The 22,435-nt window shown below is 47.3% G+C and overlaps 1 protein-coding gene and 1 non-coding gene across 2 annotated transcripts; both read left to right on the forward strand.

Moving 5' to 3' along the window:
* The first annotated feature begins 10,277 nt into the window (after positions 1-10,277).
* LOC123182266 (ubiquitin-conjugating enzyme E2 7) lies at positions 10,278-13,530 on the forward strand. The gene is made up of 6 exons (XM_044594776.1): positions 10,278-10,537; positions 10,634-10,736; positions 11,827-11,924; positions 12,018-12,118; positions 12,642-12,719; positions 13,168-13,530. The coding sequence occupies exons 1-6, from the start codon at positions 10,486-10,488 to the stop codon at positions 13,243-13,245; spliced, it is 510 nt and encodes a 169-aa protein (XP_044450711.1). The 5' UTR covers positions 10,278-10,485; the 3' UTR covers positions 13,246-13,530.
* A 2,822-nt stretch (positions 13,531-16,352) lies between these two features.
* On the forward strand, positions 16,353-16,426 carry TRNAV-AAC (transfer RNA valine (anticodon AAC)). The gene has a single exon. It is a non-coding gene; the product is annotated as a tRNA-Val (tRNA).
* Positions 16,427-22,435: the final 6,009 nt, after the last annotated feature.

Raw genomic sequence — 22,435 nt, forward strand, 5'->3', positions numbered from 1 at the left:
TGACCGGCTTTCCAAAGTTGCACATTTCCTGGCAGTCAAAGAAACGATCACTGCTAGCCAGTTGGCAACGCTCTATATGTCCAGGATTGTTTCACTCCACGGTATTCCATTGGTTATCAGCTCAGACCGTGGTAGCTTATTCACTTCAAGATTCTGGGCTAGTTTCCAAGAAGCTATGGGAACTCATCTGTCATTCAGTACTGCGTTTCATCCTCAATCGCAAGGACAAGTTGAACGCGTCAACCAAGTTCTCGAAGACATGCTTCGGGCTTGCGTTATTTCCTTCGGCAAGAAATGGGAGGAATCTCTCCCGTATGCTGAGTTCTCTTATAATAATAGCTATCAAGCTAGTCTGAAGATGGTCCCCTTCGAAGTGTTATATGGACGAAAGTGCCGAACCCCTCTGAACTGGTCAGAAACTGGGGAACGTCCACTCTTCGGTCCGGATATTATCCAAGATGCCGAAGAACAAGTCCGCATTATTCGTGAGAATCTCAAGACTGCTCAGTCACGTCAGAAGAGTCAGTATGACCGTCATCATAAAGACATGGTCTATCAACCTGGCGAAAAGGCTTATCTTCGAGTCACACCTATGAAGGGTGCTCACCGCTTCGGGATCAAGGGCAAACTAGCTCCTCGCTATATTGGCCCATTCACTATTCTCGAAAGGCGTGGAAAAGTGGCATACCAACTGGAGCTACCGCCGAACCTTTCTCAGGTTCACGATGTGTTCCATGTGTCACAGCTCCGCCGTTGCTTCAAGGACCCAATCCGAGCTGTGGATCATGAAGTGCTCGAATTGCAGCAAGACCTCTCCTATAAGGAACATCCGGTCCGCATTCTCGACCAAGCTGAACGCCGCACCCGTCAGAAGGCGATCAAGTTTCTCAAAGTCCAGTGGTCGCACCATTCTGAAGATGAGGCCACTTGGGAACGAGAGGATCGTCTGCGCGAAGAATACCCCGCACTGTTTCCTTCTACCTCCTAAATCTCGGGACGAGATTTCTTGTAGTGGAGGAGATTTGTAACACCCCGAGAATCATGCTACAGTAACTCTCTGTGATTAAGCTAATCATGTTGCTAAACAGGGCTTGATCACATTTGAATCACATTTCTTTTCAAACTCCTAATTCAAACTTCAATTAAATTTAAAAGTGGAAAATAAAAGTTTTCAAAAATTTAAACAAAAATGTTCGGGCCATGCCAGAAATTGCACTGATAATTATTGTGGAGAAAACACATTTTTATAAAATGCCTAAATACTTTTAAATGAAATAAAGCAGAAAAGAAAATAAACAAATAAAAAGAAAATACAAAAGAGCACAGAACAAACAAACAAAAAAAGAAGAAGGAGAAGGCCCCCCCACTGGACCCCTGGCCCAACTGGGCCGACCCCCGGCCCAGCCGGCCTAGCCCACCTCTCCCACTCGCCCTCCCCTTCCCTGTTCCCCCGACCGGGGTCGGAACAGGGGCTGGTCCCTGCCGCACCCCCTCGCTGGCGACGGGGGAGGATAAGGACGCCAGCCCCCCCCCCCCGCCGCCTCCTCGGTCCCCTCTCCCACTCGCCCCCGCTCACCTCTCGGCCTCTGCGCCTCTCTCTTCCCCCCCCAGATCCGCGCCGCTCCTTCCTTCCCCACGCCCGACGCGGTCGCCGCCGTTCTCCGTCGTTCACACGGCCACCGTGCCCACCTCGCCGCCCCACGGTGTCTCCAAGGACCGCCATCACCCGCTGCTTCGTCTGGTGCAGCCCGTTGGAGACCGGAGCCCCTACAACGAGCACACCGAGCTCGTCTTCAACTTCGGTCGCCGGCGACCCCTTTCTTCCCCGGCACCGACCTGCTGCTCCTAAGCCTCTCACCGGCCTCCGTGTGCCGCGCGGTGAGCTTCTCCCCTCCTCCCCTGTCCTTTCGCTCTCGCGCGCCCCCTAGCTGATTCCCCACGCGCGCCCGAACGCAGCGCCGCGGAGTTCGTCGCCGGCGGGCCTCCGGTGACCAATTGGTCATGGGCGTATGCCCGTTAGCTTGACCGCATCATGTAGCACCCGCCTAGCTGGTTAGTTTGGCCGCTCGCGCGCTCTAACGCCGCACCCGCTCCAGCCCGAACTCCGGCGCCGCTTTTGCTCGTCGCCGGCGCCGTTTCCGGCAACTCCAGCTCCGGCCGGTCTCACCACGCGACGCGGCGGCCTCTCCCCGTTCGAACGCACCCACCCGCGCCCGTGTAGGCCCCCTGTAGACGAATCCCGACGGGGCCGAGCGCCCTCCGCCGCGTTTTCGTGCTCGCCGGCGTTCAACCGCCGGCCTGCTGAGCTGGCACACCTGGGGCCACCCCTGGGTCACTGCCAGCGGGCCCCGCAGGCCCCGTTGACTGGGTCAACCCAGTCAACGTGCTGACTGGGCAGGCCCAGCCACTGACATGCAGGCCCTGCCGCATAATTAACCAAAAAAATGTTTTTATAAATAAAACTAATTAATTAACCTGATCAGTCACTGACAGGTGGGCCCAGTAGTTTTACTAACTAAATTTAGATTAGTTTGAACTCTATTTAACCCACTGTCTATGACAGGTGGGTCCCCCGTGTCAGTTTTGACCAGTCAACCGGACTGTTGACCGCTGACGTCACTCATACGTCATGCTGACGTCATATCCCTTTTCTGTTAATTAAATAATTCCAGAAATTCCAATAATCTTTGAAAATTCATATCTTTTAAACCGTAACTCGGATGAAAATGTTTTCTACATGAAAGTTGCTCAGAACGACGAGACGAATCCGAATACGCAGTCTTTTCGTCCACCACACCCCCTAACCTATCGATCTAGCAACTTTCCCCCTCCGGTCCGTCTGTCCGAAAACGCGAAACATCGGGAATACTTTCCCGGATGTTCCCCCCCTTCACCGGTACCACCTACTGTCGCGTTAGGTCACACCTAGCACCGCTCATTGTCATGTCACGCATCGTCATGCTTATGTTTGCATTGTATTTACTGTTTCTTCCCCCTCTTCTCTCCGGTAGACTACGAGACCGACACTGCTGCTGCCCAGTTCGACTACGGAGTCGACGACCCCTCCTACTTGCCAGAGCAACCAGGCAAGCCCCCCCTGATCACCAGATATCGCCTACTCTACTCTCTACTACTTGCATTAGAGTAGTGTAGCATGTTACTGCTCTCGATTAATCCTATTTTGTTGCATAGCCTGTCATTGTTGCTACAGTTGTTTCCCTTACCTGCTATCCTACTGCTTAGTATAGGATGCTAGTTACCATCAGTGGCCCTACATTCTTGTCCGTCTGCTGTGCTATACTATCGGGCCGTGATCACCTGGGCGGTGATCACGGGTATATACTTATATACTATATACATGACACATGTGATGACTAAAGTCGGGTCAGCTCGTAGGAGTACCCGCAAGTGGATCTTTGTGGCGGAGCGACAGGGCAGGTTGAGACCGCCTAGGTGAGAGGTGGGCCTGGCCCTGGTCGGCGTTCGCGGATACTTAACACGCTTAACGAAATCTTGGTATTTGATCTGAGTAGTTATGGGTATCCCGGCGTCGTGGTATCAGCCGAAGCCTTCGTGACGTCAGCGACTGAGTGGCGCGCGCCATGTTGGACCGCTTTGACGTAACCGTCGTGATCGTGTGGGTTGCTAGGTCTACTCGCGGCCGCGTTCGCAACGTGCAGGTGTGCATAGGGCGATGGGCCCAGACCCCTGCGCGCTTAGGATTAGACCGGCGTGCTGACCGCTCTGTTGTGCTTAGGTGGGGCTGCGACGCGTTGATCTTACGAGGCCGGGCATGACCCAGAAAAGTGTGTCCGGCCAAATGGGATCGAGCGTGTTGGGTTATGTGGTGCACCCCTGCAGGGAAGTTTATCTATTCGAATAGCCGTGTCCCTCGGTAAAAGGACGACCCGGAGTTGTACCTTGACCTTATGACAACTAGAACTGGATACTGAATAAAATACACCCTTCCAAGTGCCAGATACAACCCGGTGATCGCTCTCTAACAGGGCGACGAGGAGGGGATCGCCGGGTAGGATTATGCTATGCGATGCTACTTGGAGGACTTCAATCTACTCTCTTCTACATGCTGCAAGATGGAGATGGCCAGAAGCGTAGTCTTCGACAGGACTAGCTATCCCCCTTTTATTCTGGCATTCTGCAGTTCAGTCCACTGATATGCCCCTTTACACATGTACCCATGCATATGTAGTGTAGCTCCTTGCTTGCGAGTACTTTGGATGAGTACTCACGGTTGCTTCTCTCCCTCTTTCCCCCCTTTTCTTTTCTAGCTGGTTGTCACAACCAGATGCTGGAGTCCAGGAGCCAGACGCCACCGTCGACGACGACACCTACGACACTGGAGGCGCCTACTACTACGTGCAGCCCGCTGACGACGACCAGGAGTAGTTAGGAGGATCCCAGGCAGGAGGCCTGCGCCTCGTTCGATCTGTATCCCAGTTTGTGCTAGCCTTCTTAAGGCAAACTTGTTTAACTTATGTCTGTACTCAGATATTGTTGCTTCCGCTGACTCGTCTGTGATCGAGCACTTGTATTCGAGCCCTCGAGGCCCCTGGCTTGTATTATGATGCTTGTATGACTTATTTATGTTTTAGAGTTGTGTTGTGATATCTTCCCGTGAGTCCTTGATCTTGGTCGTACACATTTGCGTGCATGATTAGTGTACGGTCAAATCGGGGGCGTCACATGGATGATGCTCGAGGAGGCTGGGGAGAGCTCTATTTATAGCCGAGCGATGAGAGGGGCTCGGGCTCCGCCGGAGGACACCTGGACACGACGCCAGTGAGCGAGGGGGAAGGCGACGCAGCTCACGCGGGCACTGTGGGCGAGCGGAGACGAGCACAGGAGCGAGGGGATGGCGACGAACACAGTGCGCAGCGCACTATTGGGTTGGCCGGACCGCGCCCGTGCTCGCTGCGGCGAGCTCCGGCGTTGGTGAGTGCCAGGAGAGAGTTATGAGGGTCGGGACGATGATCGAGGCGAAGTTTGGCAATGTTTGGCAGGCGGGGAAGCGATCACGCACTACTAGAAAAAGGCCTACTAGTGGCGCACGAGTTTTGCCTACTAATGGCGCACTACTGGTGCGCCACTAGCATCACGCCACTAGATTTTTTTACTAATGGCGCACCGTTGGTGCGCCATTAGTATCTGGTATACTAATGGCGCACCAGTGGTGCGCCATAACTATCGGACTTAGTAATGGCGCACCACATAGAAGTGCGCCATTAGTAACAAATTTTTTTCAAATATTTTTTCAGAAATATTTAAAAAAAATTCAAATTTTTTTTTATTTTTTTTCCAGAAATATTTTTTTCAAATTTTTTTCAAAAAGATGTTCAAATTTTTTTTCCAATTTTTTCTTAATCTCTGGTCACTATGGCTTAATCTCAGGTCAATATGCTTAATTTCAAGTCAAATCGCGCTAAGTGGTCAAACTTCCCGGAAGGTCACCCATCCTCACACTACTCCAGCCCGAGCACGTTTAACTTCACGATTCTATCAAACCCCAGCACCACCTCACTTAACAGCCACTTGTTGATATATCTATCATATCAATCCTATTAAACCTTGTTGATGTCTAGGACTTTGTTCATATTCATGAGTATGATGAAATTTTGAAAAATATTTCAAACTTCCCTGTCATATTACGAATCATTTTTTGAAAAAAAAAATCCAAAAAAAATTCAAAACCAATATTTTTTTCTGTTACTAGTGGCGCACCTAGCAACCAGTGCGCCACTAGTAAGTTTGAAATTTTTTGAATTTTTTTGCCTCCAGATCTTGAAAGCCCCGTATCTTTTTTTCTGTTAGGTTTTTGAGGATTTTGAAAATGTTTAACGGGGTTGCCCCCGTTAAATTCGGATGTAACTTTTCGAGTAGATGATTTTTCATATAAAAAACTTTTTCATCCGAGTTCGTATGCAAAAGTTATGCCCATTTTAAGAAATTCCAGAGAGATTTTGCAAATAAAGTCGAAATTCATATTTGTTAATTTTCCCAACAACTAGACCACATATCACATGGGAATCTTATTTTATTTTATTTTTTTGACATTTCCATCATTTTTTTTATTTTTTTTAAACTGAAAAGGCGGTCCGGGGGGGTGCATTCGGTGGAATGGGCCAAGTTACTAATGGCGCACCGTTGGGGTGGTGCGCCATTAGTAGTTCAACTACTAATGGCGCACCACCCCAACCGTGCGCCATTAGTAGTTTTTCAAAAAAAAATTGAAACAAAATTTGTAACAAAATTACTAATGGCGCACCTGTGAGTGGTGCGCCATTAGTAGTTCAACTAGTAATGGCGCACCGTGGGAGTGGTGCGCCATTAGTAGTTGAACTAGTAATGGCGCACCGTGTGCGCCATTAGTAGTTTAAAAAATAAAAATAAAAAAAATTTGAAAAAAAAATTTGAAACATAATTACTAATGGCGCACCGTGGTATGGTGCGCCATTACTAGTTGAACTACTAATGGCGCACCATCCCACGTTGCGCCATTAGTAGTTTTGAAAAAATTAAAAAAAAAATTACTAATGGCGCACCGTGGATGTGGTGCGCCATTAGTATTTTCACACTAATGGCGCACCGACACATGGTGCGCCATTAGTATTTAGTAATGGCGCACCACATATACAGTGCGTCATTAGTGGCCATTCCATCTATAGCCCTTTTCCTAGTAGTGACGCGAGCAACAGAGGTGCGGGCGCGACGCAGAGCGCGTCGGCCGTATGCCAGCACGCCTGGACGAACGCGGTCACCGCGTGAACTCTGACCTCAGGCCGAGCTAAGCCTAAACTTCATGTCTGGCGTGTAGTCCGTGGTAGATTGAGAGGTTACCACACTTTGGTTTGAGCTCAGGCGCAGTAACATGGATTTCAACTTCCTGGTAAGTTTCTGGACAGTAACTTTGAGAGCTTACTGTGGTCAAAATACTGAGAGTTGGGAGCTGGGCTTTGGAGGCTAGCAATCATCTACTAAGGTGATGATGCACAAGAAAATTCAGCCACAATTGAGCAAGTAAAATGGTAGTTGTTGTAGAAACTACCATTTCTGTCCAGAACAGAAAATATTTTTTGTAGCAAAAATATTCCAAAAAAGTGATGAAATATTTTTGCTCAGGAAGGTGCCCTAGGGTTCAAAGAATATTTGGGAATTTTCTCAGATTTTTATGGGCAAGAAAAAATGGGGTTGCTTTGGAACACAAGGGGCTAGTTAGGGTTTTAGAGAGAAAATGAATATTTTTCATTAGAGAAAAATATTCATAATATTATTTTGAGATGGATCAGAGAAGAAATGATGGCTTAGGGAGAGAAATAAGTCACTTGGGTGAAAGTCAAGGGGGTACCCAAGTGTTTAAGTCCATCTGAAGTGATTCAAAAATTTCACATTCAAATCCAAACCAACTGAAAATCAGGCAAAGAGAAGAGGGCAAAAACCAGGCTGTCACAGCGTGCCCTGGTGCCTCGTGGGCACCTGGGTGGCTCCCTCTAGCACTTCTTTTCTCCAATTTTTTTTATTTGAAAATAAACCTCCATGAAATTTCAGCTTATTTGGAGATGTGCAGAATAGGTATCTCTCACATAGCCTTTTCAGGTCCTGAATTCCAGCTGTCGGCAATCTCCCTCTTCAAGTAAATCTTGCATATTAAGAGAGAAAAGGCATTAGAATTACTCCATAAAGTGTTATATTGATTAAAAACACTATAAGTAACAGTAAGAAATCATGATGCAAAATGGACGTATCACACTCAGCTTCCGGGCAACGGCGCCAGAAAAAGCTTGATGGTTTGCAAGTGCACAGGGTTTAGTTGTATCTTTTTCGAAGTAAGAGTATCGATCCCACGAGGAGCGTATGAATCAATCTTTCATCTTTTGGATGGTGCAAAAAGTATGTTTGTAAGTTGTGAGTGATCCAAAGCGGAAGTACGGTAATAGAAATGATGTAGCAAGCATATAAGTGAATATTTCAATAAAAGTAAATAGCGAGAATTCCAAACAAGAGGCTTAAACCAATAGGGCTAAAGTGTTTCCAAGGAGTCCGGAATCCCCTCTAGTGTGCATTTATAGCGGTGCCTAAACACAATGCTACTTCGGATTCCTAAGCCACTTTACATGTTTTTATTTGTGGGCAGAGCCGGTACAGATACGTGCATACTCTCGGCAGCCCCGTATCACATACGCCACCATCGTTCTTCCCCACTCCGGTTACCAAACGGTGATTAAGAGGAAAAAGGTCCCCGTGAACGCAACCTATAGGTGGTCTCTGTTTTACCCCTGCTGCAATGATCCGCTACAAAGGGAGATGGGGCATGTCACGTCACCCGCCTCTGCAACCACACGGTTCGCCAACAGTAATAACCTTCCGTTCAAAATTGGCATACGTTGAATGGTCGACTTCACCCAACAGATGATTATTAACATAAACAGAAAAAGAGGATATTAAATCCTAATATCAATGATCTATTACACACTAGGGTTCATCCATACCCCCGAGAACTAGGGGAACTACTCACTCATGAAGACAACAAACATCATTAACAGCGGGGATGGATGGCATTAATGAATCACACATGTAACACACAAGTTATCCCCTTTAGAGTTCCTAAGATTACAATGAGTGGGAAGTGGATGACAATGACGATGATGATAGTGGGGATGATGTTGAAGCCTTCCCGGTAAGGGTGGTTGAGGCGGCGGCTCCTCCTTGCCGATTCCTCCCCCCGGATCACTCCGACCGCTAGGATTCCTGCTTCTGGACGAGTTTCTGGTGTCTCTGGGTGTCTCCTCCACGATCCGATTCCACGGGGTGAAAATAGTTGATCTGGCGGCGGCGATAGCACTCCATACGACCGTCCATACGAGTGGGCGCGGTCGTATGGAACGCCGTTTTTTGCTTTGACGGCTGTGCGACGACTGCTTTTTTGACCTTTTTGCTTGATTCTTTTTATGGTAAATGATCATCACTTTAAATACGGATTCCACTGCCATTTCTTGATATTTCTTCCATTTTGTCCAAAAAGTGTTACCTGAGAAAAATGACAAAAAGTAGAGCGTGAACGTGATAAAATTCCAGAAAGCCTACTGAGTAGGCACAAAAATACTAACAAAATAATCACGTAATTTGGACTCATCAAGCACCGCTGAGCTGCCCCGTTTCTGCGTCCTTGCCTCTGCACCAATCAGCACCACAGAGCCGCCCGTCCCTGCATCCTTGCCTCTGCACCAACCAGCACCACCAAGCCGCCCCGCTTCTGCCGTTCCATTCAATAATTAGCTATAACGTTTTCATGTATGTTTGTTGATTCCACTACCATGGAAGGTGGGACTATTCCAGAATAAATAACCACACATCTTTGCTAGCGCAACATTTTTACCACGGGCGCTGGCCCAACTTGGCCCATCTGAGGGACGAAAGAAGCCAGGTGGTAGCCCAGACGTACGAAATTACCAGACAATCGAAAGAAACAATTAGATCAGGGCCGCAGGTTGAATACCTAAAACAACAGGGACTATTCTATAACATTGCTGACGGTGAACGGGCAGAAGCAATCGGTACTTTATTTGTAGGTAAAGATAAATATTGTTTATATGACCCCAAAAATATTTATCTAAAAATAGCTACCCGTGCTAAGGCTTGTTTTATGTGATTACTGAGGGCATGTACAATGATTGATAAGTTAGTCTTATCTTAAGTCTTGTATGTAGTTTAGAGATGACAAAAAAATATGTCTACAATGTGTCATCTCTTAGCCTTATCTTTAATAACTAGCCATTCCTAAAAACGTGGTGAGACATATTATGCTAAGAGATCATCTCTTGTCTTCTCTTAAATAACAGAACACAAACTTTTTCTTATGAGTTCCCTCTCCTCCATCTCATTATTTATCCTACGTGACACTCATAAGATACCATCATTGTACATGTCCTAGGTGGCTGACCAACATCGGTGTGTGCCTCCCTGCCGCCTTGTGGGGCCATCCGTATGCCGCCGTGCCGCATCAGTGGGTGTTTTCATGGACGAGACAACTAGAGTTTTTTTTCATACCGTAGCTTGAGGTGTTGTGTTTGCACATAGGTTTCTCGCTAAATTTACTCGATGGTACATGCCCTATGTTCTTTCCTTTCCGGCCGAAGAAGATTGTCATTATAACTCGAGTATTATGGCCTATAAAAAGGGAGTTCGAAAGCTGTTTTAAAAAAGGAGTTCGAAATAATAACGAAGCGTATCTAAAATTAGCCGGGTCGTTGTCGATCACTACCGCGTCCGCGCGGCCGAAGCTTTTCGCTTCGCATATATCATCATCCGGCCTTTACCCCTGCCTTCCCTCCTCCCCTTCCCGGATTCCCACCCTCCACCTCCAAACGCGCACGCACGCGTCCACGAATAAAGGCCGAGGGCGGCGAGCCAGGCCCAATCGCCAAAAACCCTAGCGCCGATCCGATCCGATCGAGCTCTGCCTCCCCTCCCATGGCGGCCCCCCCGAGCCAGGCGAGCCTCCTGCTCCAGAAGCAGCTCCGAGGTACGGATCCGCCCCCCCTCTCTCTCCCCCTTCTCGCCCCCCGATTCGTCGCGATCGCGCGCTGATCCCTGCCCCGGCGTTCGTACTTTGTTGCAGATCTAGCGAAGAACCCCGTGGACGGGTTCTCGGCGGGGCTGGTGGACGACGGCAACGTGTTTGAGTGGCAGGTCACCATCATCGGCCCGCCCGAAACATTATAGTGAGCCCCGATCTTTTACGCTGTAATTCTGATTACTGCAGAGATATGTATGCATCGTCTTGATTCGTGAGTGTGTGTTAGTAGTCGTGTTGAGCTCCGATTGGTTTGCACGGGGTGAAGTGTGGGAATTGCATGTTTCGATGCCGATCCGCAGCGCTTACCGATGAATTTTGTCATAGTGGACGATATGTTTAGGTACTGCAGCATGCCGAATTGTATTGCACATGTATCTAGGTGTCACTCTGTGGGATTGCATAGTGGTTGCCGTCCCGGCATTATGTCTTCGTGGTGCTACAATTGAATCAACTGATGGGTTCCCATAAGCTATGACAGTGTTACTGACGAGTTGTAAGTCGGCACGGGCATTGTCCATCTTTGTCTACGAACAAATAGGTTATGTCAGTTGGCGAAGCTCACTAAACATAGGAGGGCAACAAAGTCTCTGGGTGGGGAAGCTTGTAAATATGTGTCCCTCTCGAGTAACACTTATTCGCTTCAAACAGATTAATTTGGAGGTATGAACTTTGATGAAAAACAATTCCGTGTAATTCTTATATGGCTTTGCTAGATCATTTGGACATGAAATATTTAACTAGGACTGCAGCAACTGACATATGATATAAACTATAAAGTTCAGAACCTCCCTTTACAAGGCATTAAATTCTGGAACCATAAGTTCTCTGTGATCTTGTGTTTTGATAAAATGTAGTTTTGAAAAGGACTAGACATATGCAAAGAATATTGTAATTCCTAACAATTTTGTACTTGCTTGTTTGGAATAAGGATATGAATTTCATCCTCAAATCTAGTCCTGACTTTTCAGATGTGTCAACGATGCTGACCTTTCCTCAAATGAAACTCAGCAAGGACCTAAGGATGATAAAACATACTCCCTCTGTCTCAAAATGTAAGACGTTTTTTGAAAACGGAGGGAGTACTTACATTTTGCGACAGAGGGAGTACTTAGGAGTCTTGCTATAGTGGTCTGAAGAGTTTGCATTAATGATATCTACCAATGAAATAGACGTTTAAGCTTATACATTTCTCTGTTTTCATGTATTTGAAATTAAAAGGGTGTTTTTGTATACAGTGATGGAGGCTACTTCAATGCAGTAATGACCTTTCCTCAGGATTATCCCAACAGTCCTCCATCAGTAAGGTTTACTTCTGAGATGTGGCATCCAAACGGTGAGCTCTTTCTAGCTCTCTCTGATTCTATGTCATCATGCCCATGAGCTCTTTGCTAGTTCTCTGACAATGTTTATGCTGTCGAATTCGCAGTCTATCCTGATGGGCGTGTGTGCATTTCTATTCTTCATCCACCTGGTGATGATCCCAATGGTTACGAGCTTGCAAGTGAACGGTGGACACCTGTGCACACAGTAGGGTTTCTTCTAGTCGCCCATGAGTATTTTTAAATATAATAATTATATGAAGTCTTAAATCTATTAACCTTTCACCCTGGTACAAAACCTGTATAGACCAGAAATTTAGAAGAACTGCTGCTTTTTAATCAAAATATATCCAAGGCTATCATCTGCATTATTTAAAAAAAAGCGGTTCCAGGCTGCTTTTTGTTTAGTGGTGGGACCTGTTTCCAGCTGTAGGGTTCTGATCATCCAAAGTGTTTAAACCTAGTGGCCGACCAGCTCTTTGCCCCTTTTGAAACAGAATTTTGCTGATAAGTTGTCTCAACATCAGATACTTATTTAAAAACTTCTGAGTTCAACCAGGTTAAAAGACTATTGTTTTATTATTTTAACATGTCTCTTGCAAAATAATCCTGAAATCATCTTATTGTACAGCCAAACAGATTGTATATTTCGTCAAATTATTCTTGAAGTGATTTGAACACCAACTTGCATGTAGTCTTTTCCTAATTTTGTTTCTGTTCATAACGTGCAGGTTGAGAGTATAGTTTTGAGCATTATTTCGATGCTCTCTAGTCCAAACGATGAGTCTCCAGCAAATATTGAAGCGGCTGTAAGTGTCCTCGTCATTTATTATAGGCTATCCTCTTTCTCTGTGTGCTGGACGTGTCAAATGGTTTAAACATTATTCCATTCTCATGTGCCTTCGTTGCAATGTTGAAAATTACCATTTATCTGATCTGCAGTAGCTTGTTTCAGTTTTGCTAACTGTTGAAGATATACATTATTGCTAGTTATCATCCAAAATTCCTTTATCCGCACATTGCCTGTGAATAAGTATCTTCAGTTTCTTCTTCTTTTCTTTTTATTGCTAAGTTGCGGAATAAAGCATGTTGTTGTCGCAGGTAGCATACTGTTTTCTACTGGTAGTATTAGCCAACATTTGGTGTGATTGGTTTCATCTCTGAGATTTTCTAGAATTTTTTGGAACATTATTTAGTCTGTGCATCTGGTGAACTTGCTTTGGTTTCTGAAGTTATGCATTGAATCTTGCCGTGCAGAAGGACTGGAGAGAAAAGAGGGCCGAGTTCAAGAAAAAGGTGAGGAGCCTTGTTCGCAAATCTCAGGAAATGCTCTGAAAAAGGAGGATCATATGGGGGAGTCCACAAGCGCTGCAATTCTCTTGCTTTCACCAAATGGGGCACCTGATGCCAGCACTTGCACTTCTCCCCTGTTTATTTTCCATTCAGCGTCGGTCGAATGGTGATGTTGGTCTTGTCTCTCCGAGACACTTGGGGTGCTGCCTATTATGAACTCTCGATTGTATTGTGGCATGGAGTTGGTCAATGTCAAGAAGTATTTTCGTGTGATGCCACTTAATCATAGTCATCGCCGTGAAACAAAGAAATTGGCTGTTCGTTGAATGGATCCTTCCCCAAGAATCTGCCCGCGACATGGTTATTCTGAATGTTAGCTCGTTCAGTGTATAACTGGTATTAATTGCTTTGGATGCGTGTACTTGATGTTAGTAGTACCTAGGGCGATGATAGGCGCTGGCGCGACGGCTCAAAAGTTTCGCCCTGTCGCGCCCCAGCCACCCGATGCATTCATTAGGGTCCATTCAGGAAAAAACGCCCCCCTCCCGCTGTGTGCGCTCCTGTCGAGCTCGACGCTCGCCGGTTTACTCGCCACCGATGCTCGTTGTCGTCAAATCGCAACAAAAAACAGTTGTGCAGGTGCTGCCGACCCGTTGCAGCATTAATGGCGACACGTCGTTGCTCATGGCCAAAGCCGGTGGTAGCAAAAAATTGGACCGGTTCCAGCAAAACAAATATATAGTGGTAGCAAAAATACGCTGGTTCTAGCACAAATCCCACATAGGTGTAGCAAAAATGGATACTAGTTTCAGCAAGACACAAAGCCGGTGGTAGCAAACAAAATGGCTGGTTCGAGCCAAATCCAAAGATTGGGGTAGCAAAAAAAATTCCTCTGATTCCAGCAAAAAAAATTGATGGTGGTAGCCAAAATGGATGCTAGTTCGAGCAAAAAAACAAAAACCGATGGTAGCAAAAGAAATTGGGCTGGTTCCTCGGAACAATTGTTGTCATCCCGCGATCCACCGTCGTCGTAGCTTCTGCGATGCCGGTTGTAGCTTCTGGACAACCGGTTGCAGCTTTTCTACGACCGGTAGCAGCAAAAACCTCGCCACACACCACAACGCCGTCAGTGGCCGCAGGCGATGCTGTGGCCTGTCGCATCAATTTCGTGACCCAGTTGTAGCACAAGCGGATGCGGGTTCCAGCAAATCTTGCAGGGCAGCCGTCACCCGGGAAGAAGTGGAGGTGGGCGGCGGTCATGGCCACTGCCTGGCAGAAGGGGTGTGTGTGTGTGGGACAGCCATGCCGGGTCGGGGCACCGTAGGGCGCAAAGCAGGGAGGAGAGGGAAGGGGGAGTGCAGAACCGCAGGCGTAGAAGGGGAGGTGGGCACCAGCCATGGCCACCACATGGCAGAAGGGAAAGGGAGGTGGGCATCCATGGCGGAGAAGGAGGTGAATTCAGTGGGGAAAGGAACAGAGGAAGGGGACGATAGATGAGTGTGTGGATGGATAAGGAAAGGGGAAAAGGTGGGGCGGTGCGCGGGTCCCAAAGAACATGTCTCGTGTGACGTGTGAGGAGCAGGGAGCGCGTTCGATCTCCCTAGTATCCTACGTGCCGCGTGCAACCGGCTGAAGTTTCAACCGGCATGCCGAACACAAGTGTTTTCCAAATACCTATCTGTGGCAATGCCTGCTTCAGGGAGGCCCCTGTCTTCCTTTGACGGTGGCGACCGCGGGGCTTGCACCTGGCCATGCCATTTCGCTGGCCACCTCCCTCCTTCCCAGCCGATGCTCCCTCCCTCCCATCGTCCCAGCTAATTTCCTAGACGCTTTCTGATCCCCCACCGATCTATCCACCCACCGTCGCGGCCTGCCTCGCATGTCGTGGTCCCCAACTCGTCATCCACGAGGGCGGTTGTGGCTTGGCCGTCATGGCAAGAGAAGGTATTGCCAAGAGGAGTAGGGGGTGATAGAAAAACAAGATAAAATAATGTTGACGCACTTACTGGGAAAATTTCTAGTGCTACGGGAGCACCTAAGTTTAGGTGCTCCGGGAGTTCCCCAACCGTTGATTTCAGATCTCATCTATGGATGTGCTGGAGCTGGACCTAATAACTGGACTTCTGAGAGTTTTTTTTGGCAAATATGCGTCATGTCACACTGTGGCCTTTAGACCTCTGATCCAACGGCTGAAAAGCTCCTGAAGCACCTAAACTTAGGTGCTCCTGTAGCACTGGATACTTCCCCCGCACTTACTTGTGGGTCTCGCGAGTTATAAATATATTGGGGCTGATAAAAAGGAGCCAGTGCTGGAGTTGAGTGCCTTATGAGAGGAGTAGGGGGTTCCTCACAACGGGCGCGTGCGCGCCTCTGTCCAATGTCAGCCACCCGTGTGCCACGACATCCTCTCCGTTCCTACAGGCAGGTCCCCCGCTCACCTGGTTCTCGTGCCTCTCTGGGAAGAGGCAAACAAAGAAGGTCTGGCATGGTGGGCGACAAGGTGATGGGACAGAATGGGCGAATTTGCTCAGGAGGGGAGGGAAGGAAGAAGTTGGCGGCAGAGGCTACATGAAGACGACAAGGGTCGATTGTCGAAAAAGGTCGAGGTGAGCAACGGTGGAGGCTGATTCCCGGAAACGATGCCCAAATTTTTGGCCGTGGAGTTCGATTTCGCATGAGTTGGTTAAGGAAAATTTCCCTCCCGCCATGCCCATAAAAGTATGGAGCAACTCCAAAATTATCACCCAAGTGCTCCAAATATGAAGACTGAGAGATCAAATATAAAGGGGCCACTAAATAATGTGGCGAAGAAGGCAGGTTTGGCTCTTCTAGAGTGTTTCTTTTACTAATATATCCTCCAGATTACGGTATTATTTTTTGAAATGATGATTATGGGGGTAGGAGGTATATAACTATTCTGCTAGAGTTGCTTTTATACACAAACTCGTATAACACATTCAGAAATATGCTCTGTGTGCTTATGCCTCATCTCTTCATTGATGCAAGTTCGCCAGAGGATGTACGGTTTGCCCATAGAGTAGTTGTTTTGGCAGTCCAGCCGCTTTTAATAAGAGGATGATGGTAACAGCATGGTTCAGTGACAAAAGCGATATAGTATGTAGCACGTTTTGTTTCCAATGGACAGAAGCGGTTTCGTGGTGTAGTTGGCTATCACGTCAGTCTAACACACTGAAGGTCTCCGGTTCAAACCCGGGCGAAGCCATAATTTTTCTCTGGAGTTATCATATTTTTTGTACCTTTTTTTCAAAATATTTTTGGTGTACGTTGCATTCATTCACATATGGAAACGAAAGTAAATCGTGTGACCTGTACAAAGTGACATACGGAAGCAACATACAAATCCATTGCAAAACTAACCATGACATTTTTTAAATAGAATTCTTGATTGATTGTAGTTACTTTTTCTCTCTAAAAAAAGAAAAGATTGTAGTTACTTCTTAATGGAACATGTTGTTGGGAACGCAGTAATTTCAAAAAAATTCCTACACACACAAGATCTATCTAAGTGATGCATAGCAACGAGAGGGGAGAGTGTTGTCCACGTACCCTCGTAGACCGAAAGCGGAAGCGTTATGACAACGCGGTTGATGTAGTCGTACGTCTTCACGATCCGACCGATCCTAGTACCGAAAGTACGGCACCTCCGCGATCTGCACACGTTCAGTTCGGTGACGTCCCATGAACTCTAGGTCCAGCTGAGTGTCGGGGGAGAGCTTCGTCAGCACGACGGCGTGATGACGGTGATGATGAAGTTATCGATGCAGGGCTTCGCCTAAGCACTACAACGATATGACCGAGGTGGAAATCTATGGAGGGGGGCACCGTACACGGCTAAGACAACTGTCAACTTGTGTGTCCTAGGGGTGCCCCCTCTCCCGTATATAAAGGAGCAAGGGAAGGGGGCTGGCGGCCTCATAGGGTGCGCCCCAAGGGGGGAATCCTACTCCTACTAGGAGTAGGTTCCCCCTTTCCTAGTCCAACTAGGAGGGGAAGGAAAGAGGAGGAGGGGAGAAGGAAAGAGGGGGCGGACCCCCAAGCCCTAAACCAATTCGGTTTGGGCCTGGGGGGGCGCGCCCCACAGCTCCCTTGCTGCCCTCTATTTCCACTAAGGCCCATGAAGGCCCATTGACCCCCCGGGGGTTCCGGTAACTCCCCGGTACTCCGGTATTTATCCGGTGACCCCCGGAACCTTTCCGGTGTCCGAATATAACCTTCCAATATATCAATCTTTATGTCTCGACCATTTCGAGACTCCTCGTCATGTCCGTGATCTCATACGGGACTCCGAACAACCTTAGGTACATCAAAACACATAAACTCATAATACCGATCGTCACCGAACGTTAAGCGTGCGGACCCTACGGGTTCGAGAACTATGTAGACATGACCGAGACTCGCTTCCGGTCAATAACCAATAGCGGAACCTGGATGCTCATATTGGTTCCTACATATTCTACGAAGATCTTTATCGGTCAAACCGCATAACAACATACGTTGTTTCCTTTGTCATCGGTATATAAAGGAGCACGGGGAGGGGGCCGGCGGCCTCATAGGGTGCGCCCCAAGGGGGGAATCCTACTCCTTCTAGGAGTAGGTTCCCCCTTTCCTAGTCCAACTAGGAGGGGAAGGAAAGAGGAGGAGGGGAGAAGGAAAGAGGGGGCCGGACCCCCAAGCCCTAAACCAATTCGGTTTGGGCCTAGGGGGGCGCGCCCCACAAATTCCTTGCTGCCCTCTATTTCCACTAAGGCCCATGAAGGCCCATTGACCCCCCCGAGGGTTCCGGTAACTCCCCGGTACTTCGGTATTTATCCGGTGACCCCCGGAACCTTTCCGGTGTCCAAATATAACCTTCCAATATATCAATCTTTATGTCTCGACCATTTCGAGACCCCTCGTCATGTCCGTGATCTCATACGGGACTCCGAACAACCTTCGGTACATCAAAACACATAAACTCATAATACCGATCGTCACCGAAAGTTAAGCATGCGGACCCTACGGGTTCGAGAACTATGTAGACATGACCGAGACTCGCTTCCGGTCAATAACCAATAGCGGAACCTGGATGCTCATATTGGTTCCTACATATTCTACGAAGATCTTTATCGGTCAAACCGCATAACAACATACGTTGTTTCCTTTGTCATCGGTATATAAAGGAGCACGGGGAGGGGGCCGGCGGCCTCATAGGGTGCGCCCCAAGGGGGGAATCCTACTCCTTCTAGGAGTAGGTTCCCCCTTTCCTAGTCCAACTAGGAGGGGAAGGAAAGAGGAGGAGGGGAGAAGGAAAGAGGGGGCCGGACCCCCAAGCCCTAAACCAATTCGGTTTGGGCCTAGGGGGGCGCGCCCCACAGCTTCCTTGCTGCCCTCTATTTCCACTAAGGCCCATGAAGGCCCATTGACCCCCCCGAGGGTTCCGGTAACTCCCCGGTACTTCGGTATTTATCCGGTGACCCCCGGAACCTTTCCGGTGTCCAAATATAACCTTCCAATATATCAATCTTTATGTCTCGACCATTTCGAGACCCCTCGTCATGTCCGTGATCTCATACGGGACTCCGAACAACCTTCGGTACATCAAAACACATAAACTCATAATACCGATCGTCACCGAAAGTTAAGCATGCGGACCCTACGGGTTCGAGAACTATGTAGACATGACCGAGACTCACTTCCGATCAATAACCAATAGCGGAACCTGGATGCTCATATTGGTTCGTACATATTCTACGAAGATCTTTATCGGTCAAACCGCATAACAACATACGTTGTTCCCTTTGTCATCGGTATATAAAGGAGCACGGGGAGGGGGCCGGCGGCCTCATAGGGTGTGCCCCAAGGGGGGAATCCTACTCCTACTAGGAGTAGGTTCCCCCTTTCCTAGTCCAACTAGGAGGGGAAGGAAAGAGGAGGAGGGGAGAAGGAAAGAGGGGGCCGGACCCCCAAGCCCTAAACCAATTCGGTTTGGGCCTAGGGGGCGCGCCCCACAGCTTCCTTGCTACCCTCTATTTCCACTAAGGCCCATTGATCCCCCGGGGGGTTCCGGTAACTCCCCGGTACTCCGGTATTTATCCGGTGACCCCCGGAACCTTTCCGGTGTCCGAATATAACCTTCCAATATATCAATCTTTATGTCTCGACCATTTCGAGACCCCTCGTCATGTCCGTGATCTCATACGGGACTCCGAACAACCTTCGGTACATCAAAACACATAAACTCATAATACCGATCGTCACCGAACGTTAAGCATGCGGACCTTACGGGTTCGAGAACTATGTAGACATGACCGAGACTCACTTCCGATCAATAACCAATAGCGGAACCTGGATGCTCATATTGGTTCCTACATATTCTACGAAGATCTTTATCGGTCAAACCGCATAACAACATACGGTGTTCCCTTTGTCATCGGTATATAAAGGAGCACGGGGAGGGGGCCGGCGGCCTCATAGGGTGCGCCCTAAGGGGGGAATCCCACTCCTACTAGGAGTAGGTTCCCCCTTTCCTAGTCCAACTAGGAGGGGAAGGAAAGAGTAGGAGGGGAGAAGGAAAGAGGGGGCCGGACCCCCAAGCCCTAAACCAATTCGGTTTGGGCCTAGGGGGGCGCACCCCACAGCTTCCTTGCTGCCCTCTATTTCCACTAAGGACCATGAAGGCCCATTGACCCCCCCGGGGGGTTCCGGTAACTCCTCGGTACTCCGGTATTTATCCGGTGACCCCCGGAACCTTTCCGGTGTCCGAATATAACCTTCCAATATATCAATCTTTATGTCTCGACCATTTCGAAACTCCTCGTCATGTCTGTGATCTCATACGGGACTCCGTACAACCTTCGGTACATGAAAACACATAAACTCATAATACCGATCGTCACCGAACGTTAAGCATGCGGACCCTACGGGTTCGAGAACTATGTAGACATGACCGAGACTCACTTCCGATCAATAACCAATAGCGGAACCTGGATGCTCATATTGGTTCCTACATATTCTACGAAGATCTTTATCGCTCAAACCGCATAACAACATACGTTGTTCCCTTTGGCATCGGTATGTTACTTGCCCGAGATTCGATCGTCGGTATCTCAATACCTAGTTCAATCTCGTTACCGGCAAGTCTCTATACTCGTTCCATAATGCATCATCCCGCAACTAACTCATTAGTCACATTGCTTGCAAGGCTTATAGTGATGTGCATTACCGAGAGGGCCCAGAGATACCTCTCCGAAACACGGAGTGACAAATCCTAATCTCGATCTATGCCAACCCAACAAACACCATCGGAGACACATGCATATCATCTTTATAATCACCCAGTTACGTTGTGACGTTTGATAGCACACTAAGTGTTCCTCCGGTATTCAGGAGTTGCATAATCTCATAGTCATAGGAACATGTATGAGTCATGAAGAAAGCAATAGCAACAAACTAAATGATCATCGTGCTAAGCTAACGGATGGGTCAAGCCAATCACATCATTCTCTAATGATGTGATCCCGTTAATCAAATGACAACACATGTCTATGGCTAGGAAACTTAACCATCTTTGATTAACGAGCTAGTCTAAGTAGAGGCATACTAGTGACACTATGTTTGTCTATGTATTCACACATTTATTAAGTTTCCGATTAATACAATTCTAGCATGAATAATACACATTTATCATGAAATAAGGAAATAAATAATAACTTTATTATTGCCTCTAGGGCATATTTCCTTCAGTCTCCCACTTGCACTAGAGTTAATAATCTATATCACATCACCATGTGACTAACACTCATAGTTCACATCACCGTGTGATTAACACCTATAGTTCACATCGCCATGTGACCAACACCCAAAGGGTTTACTAGAGTCAATAATCTAGTTCACATGGCTATGTGATTAACACCCCAAGAGTACTTAGGTGTGATCATGTTTTGCTTGTGAGAGAAGTATAGTCAACGGGTCTGTCACATTCAGAGCCGTATGTATTTTGCAAATTTTCTATTTCTACAATGCTCTGTATGGAGCTACTCTAGCTAATTGCTCCCACTTTCAATATGTATCCGGATTGTGACTTAGAGTCATCCGGATCGGTGTAAAAGCTTGCATCGACGTAAATCTTTATGACGAACTCTTTTATCACCTCCATAACCGAGAAATATTTCCTTAGTCCTCCAGTGATCTACTCCTAGATCAAAATTGTACTCCCTTGCCAAACTCAGGGCAGGGTATACAATAGGTCTGGTACACATCATGGCATACTTTATAGAACCTATGGCTGAGGCATAGGGAATGACTTTCATTCTCTCTCTATCTTCTGTTGTGGTCAGGCTTTGAGTCATACTCAACTTCACACCTTGCAACACAGGCAAGAACTCTTTCTTTGACTTCCATTTTGAACTACTTCAAAATCTTGTCAAGGTATGTACTCATTGAAAAAAATTATCAAGCGTCTTGATCTATCTCTATAGATCTTGATGCTCAATATGTAAGCAGCTTCACCGAGGTCTTTCTTTGAAACACTCCTTTGAAACACTCCTTTATGCTTTCCAGAAAATTCTACATTATTTCTGATCAACAATATGTCATTCACATATACTTATCAGAAAGGCTGTAGTGCTCCCACTCACTTTCTTGTAAATACAGGCTTCACCGTAAGTCTGCATAAAACTATATGCTTTGATCAACTTATCAAAGCGTATATTCCAACTCCGAGATGCTTGCACCAGTCCATAGATGGATCGCTGGAGCTTGCATATTTTGTTAGCACCTTTAGGATTGACAAAACCTTCTGATTGCATCATATACAACTCTTCTTTAATAAATCCATTAAGGAATGCAGTTTTGTTATTCATTTGCCAGATTTCATAAAATGCAGCAATTGCTAACATGATTCGGACAGACTTAAGCATCGCTACGAGTGAGAAAATCTCATCGTAGTCAACACCTTGAACTTGTCGAAAACCTTTCGCGACAAGTTGAGCTTTGTAGATAGTAACACTACCATCAGCGTCCGTCTTACTCTTGAAGATCCATTTATTCTCAATGGCTTGCCGATCATCGGGCAATTCCACCAAAGTCCATACTTTGTTTTAATACATGGATCCTATCTCAGATTTCATGGCCTTAAACCATTTTGCGGAATCTGGGCTCATCATCGCTTCCTCATAGTTTGTAGGTTCGTCATGGTCTAGTAACATGACTTCCGGAACCAGATTACCGTACC

This window comes from Triticum aestivum, chromosome 1D, assembly GCF_018294505.1.
Source record: "Triticum aestivum cultivar Chinese Spring chromosome 1D, IWGSC CS RefSeq v2.1, whole genome shotgun sequence".
NCBI classification, from domain to species: domain Eukaryota; kingdom Viridiplantae; phylum Streptophyta; class Magnoliopsida; order Poales; family Poaceae; genus Triticum; species Triticum aestivum.

Coding starts and splice junctions, on each gene's coding strand:
- LOC123182266 (XM_044594776.1), top strand. CDS start 10,486: ATGGCGGCCCCCCCGAGCCAGGCGAGCCTCCTGCTCCAGAAGCAGCTC. Junction 10,737..11,826: donor GGCCCGCCCGAAACATTATA/GTGAGCCCCGAT, acceptor TTTTGTATACAG/TGATGGAGGCTACTTCAATG. Junction 12,119..12,641: donor GGTGGACACCTGTGCACACA/GTAGGGTTTCTT, acceptor CATAACGTGCAG/GTTGAGAGTATAGTTTTGAG.